Source organism: Xylocopa sonorina, chromosome 9, assembly GCF_050948175.1.
Source record: "Xylocopa sonorina isolate GNS202 chromosome 9, iyXylSono1_principal, whole genome shotgun sequence".
Lineage (NCBI taxonomy): Eukaryota > Metazoa > Arthropoda > Insecta > Hymenoptera > Apidae > Xylocopa > Xylocopa sonorina.
In genome coordinates, this window is record NC_135201.1 from 11,389,319 (window position 1) to 11,404,920 (window position 15,602).

The 15,602-nt window shown below is 47.1% G+C and overlaps 2 protein-coding genes across 2 annotated transcripts; both read right to left on the reverse strand.

The window, feature by feature from the left end:
• Nucleotides 1-150: 150 nt before the first annotated feature.
• LOC143426664 (nucleoporin NUP35-like) lies at nucleotides 151-1,715 on the reverse strand. Its single transcript, XM_076900255.1, has 3 exons — nucleotides 1,559-1,715; nucleotides 1,209-1,313; nucleotides 151-1,126 (listed from the first exon to the last, which is right to left on the reverse strand). The coding sequence occupies exons 2-3, from the start codon at nucleotides 1,311-1,313 to the stop codon at nucleotides 275-277; spliced, it is 957 nt and encodes a 318-aa protein (XP_076756370.1). The 5' UTR covers nucleotides 1,559-1,715; the 3' UTR covers nucleotides 151-274.
• Nucleotides 1,716-3,620: 1,905 nt separating this feature from the next.
• Nucleotides 3,621-9,807, reverse strand: LOC143426723 (uncharacterized). The gene is made up of 6 exons (XM_076900332.1): nucleotides 9,295-9,807; nucleotides 5,802-6,007; nucleotides 5,587-5,722; nucleotides 5,361-5,494; nucleotides 4,904-5,171; nucleotides 3,621-4,258 (listed from the first exon to the last, which is right to left on the reverse strand). The coding sequence occupies exons 1-6, from the start codon at nucleotides 9,365-9,367 to the stop codon at nucleotides 4,188-4,190; spliced, it is 888 nt and encodes a 295-aa protein (XP_076756447.1). The 5' UTR covers nucleotides 9,368-9,807; the 3' UTR covers nucleotides 3,621-4,187.
• Between the last annotated feature and the right edge of the window lie 5,795 nt (nucleotides 9,808-15,602).

Below are 15,602 nucleotides of genomic sequence, written 5' to 3' on the forward strand. Positions count from 1 at the left end.
AGTAGAATCAGAGTACTAAAAACAGTTTAAACATAATATCGTGTGATAATTAATCGATATTTATAAAGATTTATATTTCGTACTATCGATATAGTCAAGAATAGGGACATAAGTGAACATTTTGAAGGTCTTCGAATATATACATATATATTCCTCTCTCGAATTATTCGTGTTTATATTGTATTCGATTTTTATAAAAACATAAGGAGAGAATTACTTATTAAATAATATTTATCATTAACGAAATAATATGTATAATTTCCTTAATCGAGGGCTACCATCCGAACATGTATTCCATTGCTTTAGAGACTATACCCGTAGATTTTTGCGGAATGTTCTCTGGCGTCCTTATCGATTGAGGGCTAAGATTTTGATTGTAACCGGCCGCCAATGGCCTTGCACTCTGTATTCTGATAGGCGTACGTGGTGTACTGTATTCTGACGATTGACTCATTCTTCCTAGATTCGAAAAGCATTTAACATTCCCATTCATTCTCGAGCGATTCTCCTTGTCGCATCCTAGTATAACACCTTCGTCTATACAAGGTATAACACCGATCATCACAGATCCAGACACTATGTTCCCATTGCATGCGAATGCTCTCTGTGCTTCTTGTTCCGATGCGCACTTCAAGTGTATCCAGTTGCTCTGTGAGTGAGGCGGAGGATGCTTGTCCACTATGCGAACCCTGCTCGAAATGTGGGCCAAAACGTTGTTCAGATCGCTAGGGGGGAATCCAAAAACGGTCACCCATTGCAAAAGTCCTTGTGGTTCGTTCGCGTTAGGATTCAACGAACTATCGTTGAATATAGATGTGTTCATGGTGTTCATCAAGTGTCTCGGTTGGCTGCAAGACATGCTTTGATTCTCTGCTGGCACATAGGGTGAGGTAGTTTGAGTAGTTTCTAGAGTGTCGAACAGTCCTCTGGTTGGAGGTCCTCCGGCATGACTTTCTGTAACTATCTGTGACGTGTTGGGGGTATTGGTGCCACCAAATACTGCTTTCTGACGATTAGTACGGTAATCCGGTGTACCATAGTGAGACAACGGGCTGGTCAGTACAGTGTGTCCGATATGTAATTGCCTAGGAGTATCCTGGGTACTCGTTAGATTTATTTTAGCTGGCTGGTAAACAAAAGGAAGACAATATAAATAATTCTTATTGAACATCATGACCGGATGAAGTTTGTTCACAGATTTTACTTACTGTTGTGTCTCCTAAAAGGAAACTCGGTAGATAAGCAGCAGCACCTGGACTTCCAGGACTTTGTACAGGACTTCCAACAGGTGATCCCAACGTCATAGGTTCCATCTAAATAAAACAATTATCTTTGAAACATCTCACTTCGTGTAATAATATAAAATCAGAGCAACTATAGCAAATATTTATTGCTTTGCTCACATCGCGATATTTTATTAATATTTGTATATATACTATGTATTAAAGGTCTTATCTATCTATCATTGGCTCTTGAGGTTATAATACATGCGAAACTTCCCACTGCAACATGGAAACTACAAATTATTTAAAACTAGGTACATAATATTTATACGTACTATTCTTTATTTAAAAAACTCGATAGACTCTCAATGCACTGTATGAACGCTCAAATATTCACAGCCGTGCAGACGTTTAACAGATATTCAAATAACGAATGATATCTAATTTCTGTCGTCAGATGTCGCTGCAGTCCAACGAGCTGCTGAAAACAGCTTACTAATATTTATTAATACACCTCGTAAATTTACCAAGGTTATAGTACCCTTTTTTATTCATAAATTCTCAAGATATAAAACATATTGCAACGATACGACGATAAGTGACATTTAAATTTTCCGTTCTCCAAAGGTATTGGCGGGAAGCGAGAGGCAGGCGTCACGTGACACAAGCGTCGCCATCTTGGTTTACGTTTGAAAGCCGGGCAGTGAGGATGGTGCACGCGTTCTGCGGTTCTCGAACTTAATTTCGTTCAGAAATTGGTGACATTCACGAAGAGAGTGCAACCTAATGTCGAAATTCGATCAGAAGTGGAGGTGACACACAAAATCGAACAATTTACGACTGATTATTCGTCCTGAATGGCGCAACGCGATGGCTTCTTCGCAGTTAGTTCTTCAAGACGAATGTTATTGTGGTTGGTAAGTATGTCAATGCTATCCTATGTTTATTATTCGTTTATCCAAACATTATGAATCTGTCACGCGTGCAGAAAGGAAAAGAAAGAGTCTGAAGGAGTATTATAATAGTGAATTTTAATAACGATGAAAATTATGTACATATTTACAGTTTCGTTATATGGTGTACGACAATTACCGGGGATCTTTGATACGCTACTACGTAGAAACACATCTTCCTCGTTTTGTTTAGCTTAATTGTCATTACGATGCTGCGTGTATGGTATTTCTTTCGTTTTCCTTTCTTTTCTCCGCTTAAAATGATATTCGAAACGAATCGTGGAGGTTTTTAGCTGTAGAACTCGACGAAGAGAACGGTAGATCGCGTTCATACGAGGCACTCGTTTGCTACACGTGGACTTCGTGGGAGCAGCTTTGAAATTTTCGCGCGATTTATGCCCTTTGCGTCGACTTAAGAATTAACAGTACGTAAATAATTAATATAATTCCCGCAATAAATAACAATTGATATCGTTAACAATATTTAACAACCTTTCTTGTGAAATTGCACGTGGGAAGACAATTATGATCAATCGTCTAAGTATATTTAAATATATATATATATGTATATGTTTTTTTTGTAACCTTAAGGTATCGTTCAAATAAGAATATCTCGATCGTTTTTTCAAAATGGAAGTTCGATTAAATATCTCGTTTAATTCCACAAGAAAGACCAACATTTCAAACGAAACGAATGTGCGATTCGTATCAATCAGAGGTGAATCGTTGCATTCACGGGCCCTGAGCGAAAATTGCGAACAGAAATTTTGTGCGCAAACGTGCGAAATACAAGTAATCTTCCATTAATATATCGATACAATACTTAGTTCTTAAATATATATAAATTTCTGTCTAAGAATTCATCGCCTTGGCGTTTTCTGTATAAACAGCGTGCGTGTTCGAACGATTCTCAATTCCTCGTATTTGAACGCGTTTCCGCGGGGAAATTAGAAACACGATAAAGTCGCACTATCGTTGGTCGTAAAAAATCTAGACAGAAGTGTGTATTCCTGAAACATCATCGTGACTGAAATTACCATTGTACGAAGAAATGCATCGTTCACGTCAATGCTGGAACGTGTATTGAAATCTGAAATAATTGGAAATTTACTCGACGATATTATCTTACAATTGAAAGTGGAACGAACAACGATATCGAGTCGATGGAAACGATAGAGGTCCAGCATTGATCTCTGAGGCTGCATAGTTTGAAATTGTTCGTGATTGCTTTCTGATTGCGTTTGTACAAAACGACAGCAAGTTCTCAAGCGTAAAAATGATATTTGTGTAATAATAGAAGTGGTCTTATAAAATTGTAGTAAAAATAATGTGTGGTAATGTATGGGAAAGCAACAAGAACTTTCTTGTCATTTGCTAAAAACATCTTTGGACGATCTAACATATATATTGTATATGGAGAGACGGATTTATGCTTCCTTTGGTTTCTGTTCTGCGCTTCTGTTTTTATCACTTCTCACTCTTTCTCTCTTTTTGGTACTTCCACAGATATGTTTTAAATGAGACCTCTTCTCCACACGAGAATACATTTAGAGCCTAGAACATATTTTGGTTTATTATCAGTGATAGATCCATAGTCGACTACTCGATTGAAAAATTTAAATCGTTGCATGTTTTTTTATAAGGCTATTTAATAGCTTCCTCTTGTTAAAGGTATAGACAAAGGATGTATCAAATATTATATAGACTTTAGTGTTCAGCTGAAAATCATTCGATTGGAATCAAGTTTACTCATTGACTCTTCCTTCTTTTGGTGAATTACAGTTTTGTCGATCGTGATCAGTAAAGAAAGATTGAATATAGAAAGCTCGATGGATCTACCGCTGCTTGTAAGTCGAAGACGCTCGATCGAACGCCGTCCTTACCGTGTTTATCGATATGATATTTAATTACGATTACGCGACTTAAAAATTAGTATTAGATACGATGGGAACGATCTCCTAACGTACTCGTTTTACAATCGTAGGAAGCAACGTGAGAAAAACTGTCGTCATTATCGCATCAGGATGAGCCATGTGATCAGTGCAACGATCATCCAGTTGAGTATTGTTGTAGTTTGACTTCCTGAAATTGGAAAATTATTCTCATTAGAACAGCGTCCAGCGAAGTTTCGTTTTTCTCTCTTTTTAAGTAACGAACAAGCGGTTTCACGGCCACGTTGTTCGTTCCTCAGCGCGAACAGCGTCGATTCGTTTGATCGGATGCTTTTCGATTAAAGTTAATTGTTACTTGATTCGAAACTGTTGTTCCCTTTTTGACCGATGAATTATTTATTAGCCTGGAACTGGGAAACGTTTAATCGCGAGTCGATTAACCTATAACGTAATCAGTTTCCGATTTATTTGCATCTGAAAGTATCCCGCTTAACCAGACAGCCTCCTGTGAATTTTGCATGAATCCCGTTTAAATATTCACCGACGTTGCGGAACCATAAACAGTAATCCCGTGAGGCCGACCAACAGGAATTACAATTCGCTAGGAACCGTATAATACGCTATCGGCTACGCTCGATCGTGATATCATCGATTCGAGAGGTTAAAATTCATTTCGTGGCGGCAGGAATGGTAATAATAAAATCGTCGACAGCGTCCAAATGGTAGGAAGATACCTTAAAAATGCCAGGGTACCTACGAGAGGACAGTGGCGATATCTAGCGACGCTCTATTCAACTTTTTCCTCGAATGGCACGGATTTAGCAAGGCAGTTTACCATTGATTAAATCGTTGCGAGTATGGCTCTGCGCCCTGGTTTCGCGGCTCTCCATCACCGGCGCTTTCAGGATCCTCTCGTCTCCTTCCACGCTCTCCTCGTTGCTCTGCTGATATACGGTCGCTATTGTCGCCAAACACTTGAGCTTCATGTCGCCGCGCTTGAAGTGTTTGTTGGCGACGCGGAACTCCAAGCCCAGCACCGCGGTCTCCAACCCTTTCTCGTCCACTGCGGTAATGTGCGGTCCCTTCAGGTACTGGGCGTCGGCCTGAAACCCGTCCGATTGTTTTCGTAACAGTAAAACACCCTCGACCCTGGCGATTCTGCTCTGCTTTTACCCTCTACCTTTGACTGAGATCTACGACGTTCCTACTCGAGTCATTCTTTTTGCCTCGCTGCGGGCGTTTAGCGTTTGGTATACCTGATGAAATTAAGGGGGGATTTACGAGATACTTACTGGGTCGCCGTTGATGAACCAAGTCAACAGGGCTGCCGGCTTGGAGGGCGCGGACGTGCAGTTCATTCGAACGACCTCGCCTACTTGGTACCGGGAACGACCACCGGTTATTCGTGGTCCTTCGTCGGGTAGTACTGTTCGAGATAGCAATTTTAACGTTTTCTCTTTTTTTTTCTTTTATTGAAAATACTAACTAATCGTTGTATTAATTACAGAAACTCCTCACCTACTACCGTCATGTCCGCGTGATCGGACACGGTCTGAAACGCGGGCGCCTCCGCAGAAACCTCGCATCTGTACCTCCCAGAGCTAGTAAGGTTCACGTTGTTCAGCACCACCGATCTCTCCGTGGAATTGTGTATCTGCAAACGAAGTTGGTCACGACCACGGTCTTCCATTTGGCGTCACTCGCAATTCCGCGAGGGTTCTCTGTATACTCACGTTCACGTTCACACCGGGCACACGGAACGTCTGGACCATGGGCACGTCTCTGGGCACGTAACGGTAAAACTCGTGCCCGTCTTTGTACCATTTCACCGAGTACAATAACTCTTTGTCGAGGTTGAAGTTGCACTGCATACGGACCGTCTCGTTCAGCTCGACGTGTTGCGGTATCTGTAGGGCGGTCATACGAAGGGCCACGATACCTGGAAAGGTTTCCATTCCGTTACGACACGCTCGAACGAAGGGAGCAATCTTTTTTCGACGTTAGACGACGAAAAAAACGAACGTCTGATCATCAGCCGAACGTTTCCACTTGGTACACTCGATTCGATGTCCATAGCATTGCTGAGTCTGACCGTAGACAAGGATATTTCACTTTGGCATCACCGTCTAGCGAACGATCTCGCTAGTTTTTCGTCCATCGAATTCAATTCGCTTTTTACGCGAATTCTTGAACGGCGGAACGATCGGGACGGGGGATAAAAGTCTCGCCTCGTCGAATCGTCGATAAAGTTCCGGCCGGATGTCTCTAACTACTGTATTCGGGCCGTTGATCTTCTTACCCGGTAAGCTTCTTAAAGTTATCCGCGATTTAACGGAGAATACGTCGCGGGATACGAACAAATGGCCCTGTTCGAAGTTAATCGTGGCTGCTATCCCGCTCGACAAGAAGTTATTTGTAAACGATACAAGGAACAATTAAATCGCGACTCGCCGCTGACGCAGTTGGCCAATTTCCGTTTTGATCGGCGCTGGAAAATCCTCTGCTCTTTTTCCTTCTCTCTTTTTTTTTCGGTTCGTACGTTAAGCGTTAAAACCGTATCGAAAGGAGGGGGGAAGCTCCCTTTCATTTTTTATTATCCCTATTTTTCCGTTCAACTATTGTTCCCGATGCTGACAACCCGTTAAAGAGCACTCGAACCGGTGATTGCAACATTTCGAGTGGCTCTAATTAAGTTCCCCGAGCCGTTCCACTCGATTTTTCCATTTATGAAACGCCCATCCCTCGCGTTCACCTCTCTCTCTCTCTCTCTCTCCCTCTCTTACACTCTTTCTCTCTTGTTCCAGCTGGATTAACGAGATTTTTCAAAATCCCTCCGCCAGCGTCGATAAGGAAGCCACCTAGTTCGCCGATCGGACCTGGCCAGTAGTAAAGGAACATTGTAGGTCAGACCCGCACGAATTGCGGTGTACTCGGACAGGTTTTCGTCAGATACGGTTACGTTTATCGGAAAACAGCCCCGCTGCTCGAGGCGGGTTCCGAACGGAAGGTAATCAATATCGCGTGTAAATCGAAACCCGAAATTGGCTGCGATTTAATCGTTCGCGACGCGTATCGTCGCCGTATCGACGAAATTTCCACGGAGAACAGTCGATCCAGCGTGCGTCGAGTTTCGCCTCGAATTAAAACCGATCTCCCCAGATCGCAGAGACGGGGATTCCGACACGCGCCGAGCGGCGAATTCCCTGGCCGTTAACCGTTCGCGAATTGGGACGGTTGTGTCTTTCCCGTAGAGGCGTCGCGACGCGGCTCGCACGTGCTCGTGACGGACACGGACACGGTCGATTTAATTAAAGGCAATCGCGCGAGGGTTGGACGAACCTGTCGCGCCGCGGAGGTTAATCAGCAGCCAGATGTACGCTCAGATTATTTACCGATTGTATTATCACGCTGGGGGTGTTACGCGTTTATGCTTCGAATTAAACGGTACACGGCCGTTAATTTTCAGCTCGCGTGCCTGAATTGTGCCTTCGTTCTTTCTTTTCCACGAGTTATCGAATTCTCTCTCGCCTGCGGACCTTTAAATACGCGCCCAAAGAATGTCCATCGCTCGTCGAAAATTGACGCAACACCTTTGACCAACTTTTTTCTCCATCGAACTGGCTCAATGCAACCCAGCGTGCGAACTTCTGCGAGAAATGTAAGAAACGCGCGCGGTCGTTAATGTTTCGCGAGTCAGCAAGGTTGTTTAAACTGGCTCGCGAGCACGTTGTCCGGGTCAATTAAAGCGAATTGAGTGTACCGTCGGAGGCGTAATTATCAACGTTCGCGCGTAGCTCTTAGAAACGCGATATCTGTATTCCCTTGTCCAGAAAATTACGATTACTTTGGGTAACCGAAGGAAAGGAAGAAAGAGAGCATTGTTCTATTTAAATGGCCCCCGTAGGCGCCTGCCCACGGCTCACCGGCGAGCGTTATTGAAAATTGAGCCAATTAGGAGCGGTCGAGTTAACGACCTGTCGTAATACAGTTTCGCGAGACGGTTACGTCGTAGAGCACAGTCTTTAAACGAACGTGACATCACGAACCGCTTTACGCGTCCGTATATCTGTCTTTTCTTGATTAGGAACGGAGCACGGAGCGATTAGCCAACGGTCGCGTCGTCGCGACTGGAAAAACCCTCTCGTCGAGTCGTTTCCACGTTCCTGCACCAACTGCTTCTCTACGTTGCTTCTCCAGAGGGCTTTAAACGACCTCGAATCTCTCGTAAAAAGATTCTCGCGAATGTTCGACGAACGTCTTTCGCCTTTCGACGATCTTTGCCGCGTACAGAATTTCGATCGCTCCGGATAGTCGTCGAATAATTCATCCGGGATTGAGAGCCTCGCGCGAGATCGCGGAAAGATGGAAAGACGCGCGTGGATTCCGTCTCGTCGGGAGGTTTTATTCAGCCCAGGAATTTATCCACTTTTCCGCTTATCCTCGAGGACTTCCGTGTCCCGGGAATCCTATTTCTCTCTCCTCCCCCCTCCTCGACAAAGCGGATCCTATCTAAATGTCTGTTGGTTACCGTATTACCGCCATTCTCTCGCGTTCTATCACGCTACCTGTGACCAAACGGATTTCTCTCTCACTTTTTCAGACGTTGTAAACGATAAACCAATGCGATCACCGTTGAGAACGAGTCCTCGATTCAGATTGAACGTCACGGAGCGCTCCTTTCATCGTTCCTCTTTGGGACGCGTCAGTTACGAGAGGAAGAGTTTCTTTTTGGTCGAAGCAACGTTTCTCGCTGCTCGTTGCACGAATTCAGGGATCAACGATGCGAACGTTGGGCGGAGATGCGTCCCTCGAGGCTCCTCGCGTAGGCCATGGAACACTCGGACGTTCAGGATATCGAAATTACGCGAATTACACGGTGGACGTAGGAATCGATGCGGCTCGGATGCCAGGTACCCGTTGGCCGTCGCGCAAACATCCAAACAACGCGAGGAACCCGCGTGTAGTATCGAGTATCCGCTCGATATCGAACGGCGATACCTTTGCCTGACGATCAACGCGCTCGTCCCGGAATTAAACGTTTGTCGTCGCATCGACGGACTCGCGAGACACCAAGAAAACTACCTCTACCGTACAACAGTCCCACGAACCGTTCTTCGAGGACGAAACACCTCATCGTTCGCGGTATCCACAGCAAAAACTCGTCGCAGACGAAAGAAACCATCCCACAAACACTGAACCGTACATCGATATTATACACTGGCCTACCTGATTGCAGGATGAACGCGGAGAGCGCGACGAGCCTGGACAGGAGGGTCCTCTGGTTCACCGGAAACGGCATCCTCGCTGGCAACCCTATGGACCATGGACCACTCGAAGATCTCCGTCACTGACCAGCCATCCTCTATCCGTTAACACTGTTCACGCACACGACAGGGAAATCGATCTCTCTCTCTCTTTCTCTCTCTCACTCTCTCTCTCCCTCTCTCTCTCTCTCTCCGTCCGTCCGTCCGTTCGTCCACCAGGGAACGTTTCCTCGGGCACGACGACGGAAAACGAGGCTGGCGTATATCAGAGCGCGCGTCGATGGGCACCCGGGCGAGAGCGACCTTCGGGGACGGTCAGCAGGTGTCGGAGCGGCACATTATTTTCCACGTACCGCGCGGACTAATTGAAAATCTATACGGGCCAGAGAGGCAGTCGCTACTGCGGCATCGGTCGCACACACCGACCAGGCGAACCAGGAGTTGCTGGTGTGTTGCTGCCGCTGCCGCTACCACTGACGCTACCTCGATGGTGTGGTGGTGACGGCCGATGGTGGTGGTGCTGGTGGTGCTGGTGCTGGTGCTGCTGCTGCTGCTGCTGCCGCCGCTCCGGTAACGACGTAGAGTGGGGCCGTGTACGGGGCGCGAGGGGTTGGTCGAGGGGTTTCGCGTGGGGGTAGGGCGGAGGAGCGGCCGGGTGTGCAGAGGAGAGGACAAAGACGGAGGGTACCGCCGGACCGACGTGACCGACGGAGACGGGTTCGGTTCGCGTTGGTTCCTGGGCGACTGCGCCGTTCCCCAAGTCGATGATCGCTGCAAAATCCCTCCGTCTCGCTCTGCCGCTGCGCGAGGCCCACCTCTTTCGCTGCGTTGCTCGCGTGTGTGCAGGCGCTAACGAAATTGGGGGGGAAATACGCTACGCTCCGGGCGACCCGCTCCCGGAGGCGACTCTTCCGCCAGGAATTATGCGGATTTTTCCTCGCCGGTTGATTGTTTCCCTTCGCTCTTTTCTACCGGCGATCGTTGCCCTTCGCTCGCGCGACGCGAGGCCAAACGGTTCCCCAGGCACGATGGCTTCTTGCTGGATTATAGGTAGCATGGTCTGGTGTCACGGTTCTCGATGATGACCCGGTGGATCGCGAGCAGGAATCGGACTGGAAACCGCGAGGATACCATCGACGAAGCGGAACGCTGTTTCGAGGCCAACGGAATAGCTGGCGAGCAGGAATAGCTGGGCTGATACCGATAAATGGGGCAACGGCGTGCACATCGCGTTATAAAAATAGTATTTCGACCTTTTCGGTGGGAGGGAAATTGCTGGATCCTCAGGTACGGGAATACGGCTGTAAATTTCACGACAAAGGAACGCGAGCGTTCGTCATACGCCTTTAACTTTAATCAAGGGAAAAGGCGAGGCCGCGCGGATTGCCCGGGATGCGAGAGACGGCTGACCAACCGCGCACGCTACGCCGGACAGAGGTTTCATATAAATAATAAAGCCATCCTAATTCACCGCGCGGTGAGACAGAGAGCGAGGGGACGGGGATGATTACGAAATGATGGCTACCACCGTGTCCGACCCCATACGGACCTATTCTACTTACGCGGCGCCCTGACGATTCTCGAATTTCATTTCCAGCCCAACGAGATCTTCCCTAGGCTGAAATCTTCTCGTAACGAACCATCGATCCGAGCCAGTCTCGTCTTCCGTTCTAAATCTCTCTTATACGATCATTCGAACGATGTTCTCCTTGTTTGTTTGTAGAAAAGAGCCAAGAACGTTCGAGGGGCAGGAAGAACTCGTCCCTTAGTGGAGTCGATCCAAGAGATTCGAAACGCGAGTCAAGTTCGTGGCTGATTAGATGCCGCGAATAGCCGTCGAGTTACGTCGTATTCAACGACGAGGCGCGTTCGACCATCGAGAGGAGCGACAGATCACAGGGATGGTGGTTGCGCGATGCACGGAACCGGTCGTAGCAGCATGTAATACGCGCGCCTATAATATCCGTACTTATCCCTGGGATTTGGCCCCTCCTACGGCTGTTACGTAGCTGCACGTAGCCAGATCCAGCGGCGCAGTTTTCCGGATACGCGCGCGTAATGTGCTTAGCCGCATTATTCATGGTACCGTTGGCCGAACTTAAAATTCTCGACGCGAGGGGAAGGCGAGGGGGCGGTTGCGTGCTCGGTCGCGCGCAATTTTAATAACGTCCTCCGTGCCGCGCGACGCCGACGAGGGAGGAGCACCGCCAGAGACGTCCGCCACGTAACTCCGCGACGGTTTGACCGGTCGGTCCGCGGTTAAAGTGGCCGGTAATGAGGGCGAGCTCGTGTCCCGATGAAACGTCACGTAGAACAGCGAACGGGTGGGTCTCTCTTTTTTTCCTTTAGCAGACGATGTCTCTCGAATTGGAGCAAGTATGATTACCCAGCGTGTATCGTTTAACTGGTGGATTATTTGATCCACAGAAAGGTTCCGTCGAGATGCATTTGCTTCAGTTTCTAATTTTTTTTCTTTAGGAAGGGGTGGGTTTTTTGTTTAGTGGACGATGTCTCTCGAATTGGAGCAAATATGATTACCCAGCGTGTATCGTTTAAATAAAAATGGTGGATTATTTGATCCACAGAAAGGTTCTGTCGAGATGCATTTGCTTCAGTTTCAAATTTTTTTTCTTTAGGAAGGGGTGGGTTTTTTGTTTAGTGGACGATGTCTCTCGAATTGGAGCAAATATGATTATTCAGCGTGTATCGTTTAACTGGTGGATTATTTGATCCACAGAAAGGCTCTGTCGAGAGTCATCTGCTTCAGTTCCTAATTCTTTTTTTTTTTTTTTTAGAATATTTTGCAAGAAGAGAAACGATCACCTGTAAACGAGCAGAGTGGAGGTTTTATATTTGCATCGAGGAGGCAGAGGAACGCGGTTGAGCTACTTGAAATCACGCGATTTTGTCGTCGCGTGCGAGAGATAAGGATCGAGAGAGAGAGAGAGAGAGACGACAATGGCCGATGATCGATCTCCTGAAACGTTAAACAAACGTAACAACAGAGCTGAGGCTGTTCCAGAAATAACAGCAACGGAGGATAAACAATGGGAGCGAACCAATTTCTACAGCGCCGGTTAAAAGACCACTTTTGAATGGACTCGAACGATGTCTAGCCGTGAAGAAACCTGGGAAACCTCGATGAACTAGAAACCGCGGTATTATTGGTCAGCGAAACGGTGGCGAGGGAAAAGTTGAACGACGACTCTGTCCACGAATCAACCGTGAAACAGCTTAAACGAAAGGGCTTTGTTACAACCTTTTAATTGGAGCAAAGATTACGAGGAATACGTTCAGCTCGACGAGAGTGGCTACTGCAAGCTCTGAAGAGGATCATCGTGTCGATAATCGTAAGGGAATCAGAGGGTGTCGCGACCTTCTCGAATCGCTGATTAATCTCGCGCGTTCTAAGCAAAGTAGCCTCTTAACCGATCAAACTTCCCGTTATCGTAGCTCATCTATCGGGCGTTTCTCCTCGCGAATCCTCCTGGTAGGCTGGAAGAAGGTCAAGTGTGCAGGGGTCAGGAAGTAATCGAGACGAAACCAGGTAATTTCTCACGATCCTTGGTCGAACGCTTTGCTCGTCGCGGCCTCGACCGACTGTAACCGCGTTTTAAAGAGCGCGCCTTCTATTTCCACCTTTCCCCTCGAACGCGACGAGCAAAGTTGGCAATCGTACCGCTTTATAGCGTTATGCGGTGGAGAGAAACGAAGATTCGTTCGTGCGAATGGTTCAGTCCACGAGGACAATCTCTGGTCCTCCTACGAACATTTTTCTAACACAAAACAAGAGGAAAGGCAGCTCTAAAACGACTCTGATTTCGTGAAACAAATGTATGATCATGAGAGCGATAGTTCGTTAGACGAGCAAGTTTTAGCAGGCGAAAAATGAACTGGAATCGTCGCGACGAATGCTCTGGTGATAACAGCCGCGTTTAACGAACATGGAGGGATTACCAACGGGACGAGAGAAGAAATGGGAACTGATAATTGCCTCTAATTTTCAATTAGCCGCTTATTAGCTTAATTAGCGAAGATCGGATCGTGGACGGCCGCGCGACTCCCAAAGGGACTCTCTCTTCCCTCTCTTTTCCATCGCAGGAGATTATCGAAATAAACCCGTCGAAGCGGCGATTCGTGGCTGGTCGAGCTCGCCCTCGTCTCTACTGGATCTCTCTCTCTCTCTCTCTCTCTCTCTCTCTCTCTCTTTCTCTCTGGACAACTCAGGACGTTAGAACGAGGAAGCGGTTTGGTTACAAGGTTTCCATTCCTCGTCTTCCATTCCACTTTAGCGCCTCGCTACTCGACTCGAAGTGTTCGCGCGAGTCTCTACCGTTGCTCGAGCAGCGATCGAGTTACTCGAGTTCGAGTAGCTCCGATTTGATCGACTTGAAATTGCCACGCTCCTTCTCGAGCCAGTCGACTCGATTTCCAGTGGATTTTCTAACCGATCTCGATGGAGGGAACCGAAATCGAGTCTCTTCCGTGGATACCAGGATACTCGAGGACTCGATTCGTTGGCTATAGTCTTAGAAACTCGAGCTTCGTTTCTGTTGCTCTCGATCGTCAGTCTCTTCGAAACTAAGTCCAGTATTCTGGTACGCTCCACTTGTTGCGAGAATGATAACGCGATCGTTGGCGATCGTAATCGCCTGCGATATAGCCAGGTCTTAGAGTCGTTTCAATTCTGCGGTGTGATTCGCGTGGCCAATCCAATTGCTGCCCCGAACGATCTGTTCTTCGATCGTAGAACCCGTGCTGGGGTCGTTCGAGTTGTAAGAGTATAAGAAAATTTCCATTGAAAATTTCTAATTGAAAAAGTAACAGTGGAATGGCTTCAACTTTTGTAATTATCGATGCGATGCGGACTCGCAATGTCCTCTCGAAGGGAAAGGGTTAATCAAAAGTTTCGATTAACTTATCTTTTGGCATCACATAGCAGAATCTCTGATTGAGAGGATGTTGGGTAGACCAAATTTGGTTTACATTACCAACAACCTATTGGCCACCCATTTGCCGTGAACAGGACGTCTATCCTGTGGTCAGTCAGCGGTCGCTGTCTCCGTTCACCGTTCACGGCTATTAGATATCCCCGATATGACGTGCAGTCTAATGAAAATGGCCTTGAAATTTAGTAGGATACCCAACAGGCGCTGGCCACGGTACAGGACTTTCGCAGACGCACCCCACCAAGGTTATCGTTATCCAAGGGTGCCGCGTGAATCACCTGGACGATGAATCTGACCGATAACAGCCCTTAACAGCGCGATACAAGCTCAGATAGGACATCTTGCGAGGATAATTTTGATAACGCCTTGGGGGACACCTGGATAAGGATCTCGATCGAGCCAGACTGGGATGCGTACGCGGTTTCCCGGCTTCGATCACCACCCCTTCGACAATGGAATTAACCGCGTGGAATTAACTCTCTTATCACGTTTCTATCGTTCGCAGCTGATTACGAACGTCGCTGTTAACACTCTTCCTTTGTCGCAGGTTTTTCTTCAAGAATCGAATCCTCCACGTCTACTTCTGAGCGTGAGTCGATGGAAAAGACTGTCAAACGGTGGAAATCTTTTTTAGTAGCGGCTCGAATACCTGAGAGGCGAGCGTGCTAAAGCCAGAGGAAGGACTAACGACCCTCGCGGCCGTAATTGGGGTACCAGTTGCACGCGTCAGGATGAATTTCATCCCTCGAAGCAAGAGGCTGCGCCTCCCGATATCATCCCCTCTATCGCGCGCGTATTCGCTGCGGGTCGCGAGCTTCGTACGTGGCGCGACTGTATAGCGGCGCCTTTACGCCCGCGTAGAACGTGCCCGCTTCCTTATTTATCGAAGCCTCCGACACGCTGCCTCGTACCTCTCCCCCCGGACTCTACGCTAACGACTCTTCACCGGAGTGTTCTCGCACTGGAACCGTCTTCCTTCTGGAATTTCGTTACCCTTCTCTCTCTTAGACTTCCTTCAACCCCTAACACTCCTCGCCAGGAATTACGCTGGACGATTCTTAACTGCTGAGGCGAATCTGAACAAATCTGGTCTGAAACAAACGCGATGGGATTCGATTGCTTTGTAATTTCCATCTGAAACGTTCGAAATGGATCGTTGATTGTTACCACCCCTCTCGATCTTGAAACTCTTCGCTTCTTATGCTAGTCAGTGGACTCGAGTCACTGGCAACTTGTTGAACGATGATTTCTCAAAGCACTGCAATCTGAATGCAATACAGGTTGCCACGTAAATTCCATCTGAAACGTTCGAAATGGATCA